This window comes from Falco biarmicus, chromosome 14 (genome assembly GCF_023638135.1).
Source record: "Falco biarmicus isolate bFalBia1 chromosome 14, bFalBia1.pri, whole genome shotgun sequence".
Lineage (NCBI taxonomy): Eukaryota > Metazoa > Chordata > Aves > Falconiformes > Falconidae > Falco > Falco biarmicus.
This window is the reverse complement of record NC_079301.1, coordinates 19,059,680-19,069,896: the sequence shown is the minus strand read 5'-3', so window position 1 is coordinate 19,069,896 and position 10,217 is coordinate 19,059,680. Positions and strand designations below refer to the sequence as shown.

At 53.8% G+C, this 10,217-nt stretch overlaps 1 protein-coding gene across 12 annotated transcripts; it reads left to right on the top strand.

Moving 5' to 3' along the window:
* Window positions 1-537: 537 nt before the first annotated feature.
* On the top strand, window positions 538-9,413 carry RAB39B (RAB39B, member RAS oncogene family). Of its 12 annotated transcripts, none has more exons than XR_008825457.1 (5): window positions 539-1,460; window positions 5,628-5,848; window positions 6,494-6,577; window positions 6,712-6,806; window positions 8,144-9,413. XR_008825457.1 is itself a non-coding variant. In XM_056359597.1 (4 exons), the coding sequence occupies exons 1-3, from the start codon at window positions 1,246-1,248 to the stop codon at window positions 6,571-6,573; spliced, it is 516 nt and encodes a 171-aa protein (XP_056215572.1). In that variant the 5' UTR covers window positions 538-1,245; the 3' UTR covers window positions 6,574-6,577; window positions 8,144-9,413. The 12 variants fall into 12 exon arrangements, 3 of the variants coding, with proteins under 3 accessions (XP_056215572.1, XP_056215571.1, XP_056215570.1); XR_008825456.1 differs by having other exon boundaries at window positions 7,198-9,413; XM_056359597.1 differs by lacking the exon at window positions 6,712-6,806 and having other exon boundaries at window positions 538-1,460.
* Window positions 9,414-10,217: the final 804 nt, after the last annotated feature.

Below are 10,217 nucleotides of genomic sequence, written 5' to 3'. Positions count from 1 at the left end.
GTGTCCCCCCTCAGCCCCGTGTCTCCCCTCAGCCCCGTGTCTCCCCTCAGCCCTGCGTCTCCCCTCAGCCCCGTGTCTCCCCTCAGCCCCGTGTCTCCCCTCAGCCCCGTGTCTCCCCTCAGCCCCGTGTCTCCTCTCAGCCCTGCGTCTCCCCTCAGCCCTGCGTCTCCCCTCAGCCCCGCGTCTCACTTCAGCCCCGGGCTCCCCTTGGCGCCATGTCCTGCTCATCCCTGCATCTCCGCTCAGCCCCACGTCTCCCCTCAGCCCCGGCTCCCCTCGGCCCCGCATCCCCCTCAGCACTGTCCCCCCTCAGCCCCAGCTCCCGCTCAGCCCTGCGTCCTGCTCAGCCACGGGCTTCCCTCAGCCCCGCGTCCCCCTCAGCCCTGCGTCTCCCCTCAGCCCCGGGCTCCCCTCAGTGCCATGTCCCTCCCTCAGCCCCGGCTCCCCCTCAGCCACGGGCTTCCCTCAGCCCCGCGTCCCCCTCAGCCGCGGGCTCCCCCCGGCCGCCCCCCGCCGCCCCGCACGGTCCCGCCCCGCCCCGCCCCCGCACGGCTCCCGCAGCGGCCGCGTTTTGGGGGTGGCGGCTCCTCCCGGCAGTGCGGTAGAGCGCGGCCGCCATTGCATCACGGCGCGCCCCGCGCTCGGCCGCGCCTCCATCCCGCAGCCCGGCCCCGGCCCCGGCCCCAGCTCCGGCCCCGGTCCCGGCACCAGCCCCGGCCCCAGCGGGGGGGCGGCGCGGGTGCAGCGGCAGCGAACGGCCGCCGCGGCGCTGCGCTGCGCTGCGCTGCGCTGCGGGGAGAGCGGGCTCCGCGGCACCGGCGGGGGGAGCGACCCCCGGCCGGGCCCCAGCGCCGGCAGGGCTTGAGGCGGCAGCCGGCGCCCTCCCGGCCCCGCGGTCCGCGCAGCACCCCGGCGGCGGGGCCGGGGCCCGGCGGGATGCGCCGACGGTGACGGGCCAGTGGGGGTGACGGGCAGGGGCCTGCGCCGGCCGCCATGGGGCCCGCCTGAGCGGCGCGGCCGCGGCGCAGACAGCCGGGCCGGCCCGCCTGCCTCCCGGCTGCGGGGGCCAGGCCCGGGCCGCCGCCGGCCGCCGAGGCGCCGCGGTCCCGGCCTAGCGCGGGGCCTCCCGGGCGGCGCGCCCCCTGCGGGCGGGCGAGCGGCGCGGCGGCGGCGGCCGCCCCCGGGCCCGCGGGCCGGGCATGGGCGGCGCGGCGGCGGGCGGGCGCTGAGGCGGGCGGCGGCAGCATGGAGGCCATCTGGCTCTACCAGTTCCGCCTGATCGTCATCGGCGACTCCACCGTGGGCAAGTCCTGCCTCATCCGCCGCTTCACCGAGGGGCGCTTCGCCCAGATCTCCGACCCCACGGTGGGCGTGGATTTCTTCTCCAGGCTGGTGGAGATCGAGCCGGGCAAGCGGATCAAGCTGCAGATCTGGGACACGGCCGGGCAGGAGCGGTTCCGGTGAGGACGGCGGCGGGGGCGGGCGGGGCGGCCCTTCCCGCGGGGCCGGGCGCTGCGGGGCTGGGGCCGGCGTCCCCCGGGGGCCGGCCCAGACAAAGCGGAGACAAACTGCCCCTAGTGCTCCCCCCCCTTTTCGTTTTTCGCTTTCTTCTTTTCATGTTTCCTTTTGCTTTCGCCCGGGGGAGCGTAGCGCGGCGCGGGGCCCGTGCCCAGCCCCGATGGCGGCCGTGCCGGGGCCGGGGCCCGCAGGCAGCGCTGGCCCTTGGCCGTGTTTCCAGCGGGGAGCGGGGAGCATCACCGGGCGCCGCTCGGCAGGGAGGGCTCCTGCTCGCCGCTGGTGCCCAGGGGCAGTGGCCGGGCAGCTGGACACGCGTGTTCGGGCTCGCTGCATGCGGTGTGGTGCGCGGGGTGACCCCCTGCGGGTGGTCCCCGGGCGGGGAGGGGCCGGCACAGACCCCCGGCCGTGGCTGTGCGCGGTGCCCGGTGCCTTCTGGAGGTGGCAGGCCGAGCCCAGCCACTGACGGTCTGAGAGGTCAGGCAATAGTAACCAAGGCTCGGTGCGGAAAACGTAGGGCGGCATGGGAGGCCCACGGGAATGTATGGTACAAGCCGCTGGGCCAGGCTGGGCCCCAGCTAAGCAGTGTGCTGGTGGTGTCCCGGGATGCGCTGCTCATTCGGATGGGGTGCGAGCGTATGCGCAGCTCCCGGCCTCCTCTTTGCTTCTGTTTTTCACGCGGCTTTAACTTTTGTCTGCTCTTCCATCCTTCCGCACTTCCCTTGCTCCGCATCTCTGCACAGCTTCACGGAGCTGCCACTTCTGTGCTGCAACGACTGGCCTGAGGAATGTTTTGGTTTCATTGAATACATGAGAACTTGCCTGCCCCTCTCCCCACCTTCCTTCGCGTCTGTGGTGTTGGCATCTGGCCCAGCATGTGCAGTAGTCGGTCCTTAGCCAGTGACAGGGTGTTTTTTTCCCAACTACCTTGCAGCCCCTCGGGGTGAGGAGCTGGTGCTTTATTCTGCTGAGAGAGGAGGTGCTTTAGCTTGCAGTTGCATCAGCTTCCAGCTTCGGGTCTCAGGGCTGAGGTCTGGAGAAAACACGCCTGGGTGCCATGCTGTGAAGAGCAAAAGCTGTTGGATGGCTTCAGTGTCCTTTCTTTTACACATTGGGAAGTTTGGGGCCCTGGAGGCTGCTTACCCTTCGCGCTGGTGGTTGACCCGGCACGGCGCTCGGGTTGTAAGCATGATGAGCAGGCGACCTTCAGCACAAGGGCAGGCTGCGCTGCTGCGATGGGCAGCAGCATTCAAAGGCAGGAAGAGTGTAAAGGGCAGGAACAGTGAGTGACATGAAAAACCCACATCGTGCAGCTTTGAAATACCCTTGCCAAAGTGCAAACTTAAATTCCCCGTGTGAAAAGCTAGAGGGAAGTGAGCCAACCCAGGTGCCCTTATGGTGCACTCTGAAGTATGAAATAAATCCGGCAAAAAAATCTGTTTTGTGTTTATCCCTTTCAAATCACTGTTAGCCCGGTGACAAATTGTGCCCCATAAAGACAGCAGCTCCTGGGCTTCTCCTGCAAGCTATTTTTCTTGGCAAAAGGCAAGGTGTAGCTATTACTGGAGTAAGCTGAAGCCTCTCAGACTTGCGGGCACAGGAAAGAAGCACAATGGTGCAGGTGCTCTTCAGAACCCTTAAAACTTCTTTGTCATCCATAGGGAAATTCTTAAGAAGGAAATACATAAGAATGAGCTCCACTTTCTCACAGAGTTCTCTCATTTGAGCATTTCCAGTCTGCTTTGCCTGGTTTTGACAGCCACCCCACAAGGAAGAAACCACTGTAGTTATTTTGAAGACACCTTGTTGACATTCTCTGCTCTGCAGCTGTGCTACATTTCTGTTCTTCCTGACCCCCGTTGTGAGCTTCTTCCCTCTTCATAAATCAGAAGCAATTTCCGTGCAGTCAAGGCTTAAATTACAGCTAAGCGTGTGCCGTTCTGTTTTGCCAGATCAGACCCCAAAACACGCTGCCTGGGGCAGTGTTGAGGCTGCTTTGGAGCTGTAGAAGAGCAGGGTCCAGTTCTTCCAGAATCTGTCAGGTTTTGCCCATCTCTGGTTGCTCAGATACTGTGATTTCCTTGTCTGAAACCCAGTGTTGTGTAATGCTAGCAAAAGCATGTGCAGCCCTCAGTCCCTGGAACTGTGTGCCTCCACCTACAGAAGAAGCTGTTTCCATCCAGCTGCCGGCTCTCCCTCGGCTGGGAGGGAAAGACCCAGCCAAACAGGCACGGACCCTGGGCGCGAGAGTCCCCACCGTGGGTACAGAGCAGGGGTGAGTTCCCTGACAGAGGCAATACCTTTATGTTATAACTTGGTCAGGATAGGTGCGAATCCTCATGCTGCTCTGCATGAGCATGTATGAGCATGGCGGGAGGAGGGTTGGTAGGAGCCCTGGAAGGGAGCTGGGGAGTGCCATGCAGCGTGACGGCAATGTAGCTTGCTTCCTGTGGATCAGTAAGGGAAAAGGTCTGTGGAAAAGGCTTTAAGGAAAGATGCTGAGACCTTCACCTAGTTTTACCTCAAAGCAGTATTCAACTTCGATCCTGTCATGTCTTTCAGAAGTACCTGAGGCATTGTTGATGTTGGCAGGAGCCAGGGCTGATGGCTCGGAACACAAAGGAGAAGCAGAAATGCATGTGACAGTGCGGGGGTAAATTCAGAGCACTGATATCTGTTTGCAGCTGGCTAGGGAGCAAAAGGCAGATCTGATTCCCTCAGTGCCAAATGTGCAGAGCTACTGTTGTCCCTCAGCCAGATAACTGGGAGAGGAGAAATTATCCAAATACAGGCAACTATCTCCGCTCCGGCTTTCTTCAGTTTTGGCTGAGGGTTTTTACCCATCACTGCGTGTCTGTTGATCCAGCAATCCTTGAAAACTCCAGCTCGTCCTTTCTTGGGACAGTTTCACTAGATTAGACACACTACAGGACCACCTAACAACAGTCTTGCATGTCCAAAAAAGGACTCAACCCAAGGTAAAAATGCAGCAGTGCTTCCATGTTCCCAGCAAGTGAAGTTCAGGCCCAAGTGTGAATGCCTCCAGGGACTGAAATTGATCATTGCTTCTGGATTTAAAACGAATCCATGACTGCAGAAACACCCGTTTTATCACTTCTTGGGTTTTCCATACATAGTACTCTTTGAACTGTAGCTCAGCTCAGCCTCGTGGTCTCAGCTTCACCCCATCATTGCCCTGTGTTAGCCAGTTTCGTGTGCTGCTTCTGGCTGCGCCATTGGAAGAGCTGTGGAAGACGCGCTCCATTTCGCAGCCCGTGGTTCGGGGGTCTTTTTGGTTACTGCTGGGTGTTGTTGGTACTTGGCAGGAACAAGACCGCCAGTAACGCACGTTCCCCTAGGAAGCTGGTGTATCCTTTTGCTGTTGCTCAGGAGGTCAGACTGGCTGTCCGGTTAGTGTCACTAGCCGTGTCCTGTTACCTCTAATGTCATTTTGAGCAGTTGGTGTAGCGGGAGAGAGTGTACGGGTTGGTGGATGTCCCCGTGCCCAGGCCCTGGGTGTATGGGGGGAGCTACAGCCCCACGGTCTGCCCTCCGAGTCTGTAGCCTCCTTCTTTTATGTGTCTGTCAAAGAGTAGGTATTTGCTTTCCAAGTGAAATCTCTTAATTTGTACGAGTGCTTCTAAACCGATGGGTTAGATGGGGTGTTCAGAGAACTTACGTGGGGTGGGGGACAGGACTCTCTAGATTGACAGCAAAGGGCATACAGAAATCCGTGACAGAAAATAGAGACCAAAAATGGTGGTGGGGGTTTTGAACAGAGCTGTACTAAATCAGTCAGTGGGACAGTTACCCAAGGATGAAATCTTTATGCCAAGGCCAGTTGTCTTTTTTTGAATTACAAGCTCTACAGAGCCCAAGGTAAAAGTGGTAAGGCATTGCCTGAATGGCCTCCTCTGCCCTGTGTTCTGCAGGGCGGACTGGGTGGTGGTAACGTGCTTTCTTAAGCAGAGGTCTGTTCAGAAGGGCTGCGTTTGGCTTAAGAAGAAAATAAATCGGAAGACAAAACCAAACAAAACCCACATGAAACTGGCTCTGCCCTTCTTCCCAAACAACTGTAGCTTATACTGTTCTTGTGGCTGGTTCGTTTCCAGGTCCATCACCAGAGCCTACTACAGGAACTCGGTTGGCGGACTCCTGCTCTTTGACATTACAAACCGCAGGTCCTTCCAGAACGTCCATGAGTGGCTAGAGGAGACCAAGGTGCACGTCCAGCCATACCAGATCGTCTTTGTTTTGGTAGGTCACAAGTGTGACCTTGACACCCAGCGGCAAGTCACCAGGCACGAGGCTGAGAAACTGGCTGCTGCATATGGTATGAAGTACATTGAGACCTCAGCTCGGGATGCCATTAACGTGGAGAAGGCCTTCACTGATCTGACTCGAGATATATATGAGCTTGTTAAAAGAGGGGAAATTTCAATCCAGGAGGGATGGGAAGGGGTAAAGAGCGGGTTTGTCCCAAATGTAGTGCACTCTTCAGAGGAAGTGGTGAAATCAGATAGGCGATGCTTGTGCTGAGCTCTTCTAGTGAGGCAGGTGATGAACTCTACTAACCAAATGTACTTTACTAAGTGAACTCAGTGTGACAGAAGGGAGAGCAATACTCCCGTTGTGAACAGCCTCCCCCGTTGTTTTGGACACCAGAACAGACCCTGGAAAGAAATGTTCTGTTCCAAATAACCTTTCAGAACTGGGGGGCTACAAACCTAAAGGAGAGTGAGTGAGGGTGCATGTAGATGTTGTAAGGAGAGAGGAATCAGAAATGAGGGGCTGCAGGAGACAGGAGAGAGTATACAGAGAGCTGAACAGGCTGGCACATGCCAGGGCACTGTGCGTGTTCTCTTTTAAGTAAATCCATAGCTCCATGCTGGGTATTGAAGCTGCAGTATGGATACTTCAGTAGTGTGACAAATGGGCAGACAGAGAGAAAGAAAGAGGACGTCTTTCTTTGTGTCAGCTGTTTTTTTCCAGGAAGGTGTAAAGGCAGCACAGATACCGTTTCCTCATGAGGCCAACTCCACAGGAAAAGTTTACTGACATGGTATGCACACTTCTGAATTTTCTTTCTTATGTTCTTGAACCTAGTTCGATAGCAAAGAATATTCTGTGGAATTTAAAGAGGAAAACAGCAGTTCTTTGATTGGTAATTAAAACTTAAATTATTCCCCTCCCCAGTAGTGCTTTCCTTGCTGCGCTGAACTGGGATTCTAAGTGGCAACTCCTGCTCCAGTACTAATTATTCAGTGCATTTTTGCGCATTTACTGCCTAGGTGAGTACCTTGAAAGTACCCTGAGTTCAGGGCTTTCCAACAGAATTCAGTGATCAAGAGCGTAGAGAGAACCATGTCCTCATCTTTTACACCTCAAAGGCTGGGGTGTTGCAGCCAGGTGGGACACACCACCACCTCTGTCCTGCTGACAGCACTGTGCTGACCTTTTGGGTGTCTTACCAGCCAGGGCACGAGGAGGAATGGAAGGGAGGGGCGGGGGGAAAAACCCCCACAGAATAAAAAAAAAACTTGAAAAGCTTAACTCAGGTGCATCAGACATCCTAAAAGGTGAGATTTGCTTTTAAGTAAGTTACATAGCATGGAAAGCAACAGCTTCCATCAGTACTTTCTGCTGTTAAAGCGTCATTTTCTTTCTTGGCATCTGTGGAAGGAGAGAACTAGCGCTGGGGAGAAGGAGCACACAAAAGGAGTGTCTGGGCAGGTGGAAAGGAAAGCCACAAGACAAGCTCAAGAGTAAATTTGTTTTCCACCACGTTTTAATTTGACAAAAGAGGTTCCATCTCAGGTTGGTCATCATGGGATGGTAGCCGTGTTACAAAAGCTGTAAGTAGGTGGCCGTTTTGTGGGAAGGCCGTTCACCACTTAGAAGCTTTGCTTCCGCTAAGTTTTAACTGAAGCTTTTGAAGTGCAGCAGGGTAACTGTGCTCCTGTAGCAAACCAGGGAAGTTCAGCCTATTAAAAGCAAACAAACAGAACTATAGTGAATTATTTTTTTTTGTACTCAAGTTGCAAGCTTTATACACCAAACTGCTAATGGGCAGGAGGGAGGGATTAGGGAAAAACCCCAGGAAGCATCTAGTGTTTGATTTCAGGCCTCTAAGTAGAGAAGAGTAAAATATTTGTTACAGCTTTTTAAGCTATGCCATGAGTTCAGACTGTTTCTCCCTTTAAACCTGTTCTCACTGTTTGCAGCACATGGGGCAGGTCTGTATAAAGAAAAAACCCTGTGGTTTACGTATTAAAGCTGTAAAAAACTCCAAACAACAAACCCAACCCAACAGCCAAAACCTTGCAAATGAGTAACGTTTTTATTTTCTGTGTCCTAGGAACATTTTTGGTTCCTGGGCTCTGCAGGGCAGCAGCAGGTGCTGGAAGCAACCTGGAGGAAGGGAGGGGTGGCAATGGTCTGGCGCCTTTCCGTAAGCTTGTCACTGCTAACCCCTGGTTGCTCTTGAGTAGGCTATCACCGTCTCAAAAACCTTGTGCTAAGCCCCGTGAATTCCCAGCAGGTTCAGTTGTGGTTGAGTTGAAAGCCCTGAAGATCAAGAAAAATTTACAAAAAAAAAAAAATATCCCTTTACAAAATCTCTTTCTAGGTAAGCAAAGCTGGCGAAGATGATGCAGAGAGCGCCACAGGAGCTTGGCTGCCATGGGCTCTCGTGGGCTGACACCAGTGGAGAGCGCAAGGTTTGCTCGCACCAGGTCTGTTAGTTGTGTGTTCCCAAAGGCAAGGACGAACCAGTAGAGAGGGGTCAGTTTCTTCGTTCTCTGAATGGAAAGTCCCTCAGGCAGCTGCTGTGGCTCTCTGGGGTCCCCCTGATCATGAGGTGTGTCTTGGGCTGCCCAGCTGAGGGTAGCAGCTGTCCTTGAGGGCAGAACCAGGGTGCTACAGCCACAGCAGTTAAGAGTGGGATCAAACGGCCTTTTAGCAATAGTAAAATTCTCTAATTCTTTGTGCAGGAACCTGGCCAGCAGGGGAAAGATCCCTTTTCATGAGACAACCACTATCTTATTTAATGGGGGTTGGACATTCCCCTTTACTGCTCCCAGAAAGCCTAAATCAGTAAGTGCATTCAGAGTAAATCTTCAGTTTAAAAATACAAGTGTCATAGTTCTAAAAAGGAACAGTATAGAAGAAAATGTATGCAGTCTAACTACTTAGAGGTAATAAATGGTTATATTAAATGATAGAGAAATCATTATCTACATCTTTTTCTAATTCCTTGCATTTTCTAGACAGCTTATTAAAATATAGGAAATGTAGATTCATCTGTACAAAATTTGGAATGTTTTTTCTAAGATAAAGAACTTATAGGATATGCTAAGAATTCTTTTCTAACAACTGGTTTTAATGCTTTGACTTCTAGTGCAAGAGGGACTTAGAGAAATCAGAAGGTGATACCTTTCATGGGATAAAGGTCAGGAGCTCTTTTACTCTAGGACAAAAATTCAAAAAAAAAAAAAAAAAAAAAAGGAAAAAGCTAACTTTCTGTGGTCGCTACCACATGTTAAAAACAATCTGCATGTTAGATTGAAATTGCTCAGAACCTGCAGAATAAAAGCATACTATACACTTTCCTTGCTTTCTGTTATGCACTGTTAACGAAATGTGAAAATAATGCTGTATTTAGCTGTCTGTATGTGACTGAAAATATGCTTGTATTTAGCAAAATGGTTACTATGTGATAATGTGAAATTCAAAACTTGTAAAGAAACTTTGGTGGTTTTTTTTTTTTTTTTCCTTTCCCCCTCCCCATTCTCTATCAGTAAGCTGTGGACTACCTGTACCACTTCTATACCGCAGCCCTAACTGAAAGTCTTAACGTGGACTGGCTCAACAATAAACAGGCACTCTTGGCAACAGTATCCACTATACATTTTTCTCTGAAGGCCCGTTGCTTGCGTCTTCGGGACCAGCCAACTACTCAGTGCAACTATAGAAGCACTGGCCCTCCTAAAATGAAACAAAAAAGCCCAAAACAAAACCCCAGCTCCCTGCAGCAGCGGCCAAATCCAGCCTTGGTCCTGCCGGGCGGACTTTGGCAGCAGCAGGCAGGACTGGTGTCACAGTGGCTACAGCAGCTTCTGCAAACCCACTTCACAACAAAGGACAGAGCAACGCGGGGTCAGTCACAGAAAAGTTTTTCTTGTCTATGAGCTTTGGGTTTTTTAATCTACTTTGTACCACCACCCCACAACGAGCTTTAGGATGGCCACAGCCACCTCCCATCCCCCTTCCCCCCAGCCAGCTACCTTTGAAACCTGCTGAGCGCTTCCAGCTCTAGTGCTGCCACCCCCGTCGCACCCCCGTCGCGTCGCTGGCAGCTGCACGCAGCACTTGTTTTGCCGGTGCAGAAATGCTTAACTCGTCATTTCATTGTGCGCAACAAAGGCAGGCGCCTGCCGCCCTAGGACCAGCCAGGGGGAGGGGGAGCACGCTTTAGCCTGTTGGGATCTCATTAATCCAAATTGAAGAGAAAATTGCAAGAGAAATCAGGACGCGTTTGCAGCTGCCTTTCCCATCATTGCTGATGCTCTTAAAACAAGAGGGAGAGAAGCAGCCTGCAGCCTGAGCAGCCCCACGCTCAGCCCCGCGTGGCAGCGGGCAGGTACCTGTTCAGTCACGTAACGCTTGAGATGTAAACGCTTCCCTGCTGCAGCCAAAGCACT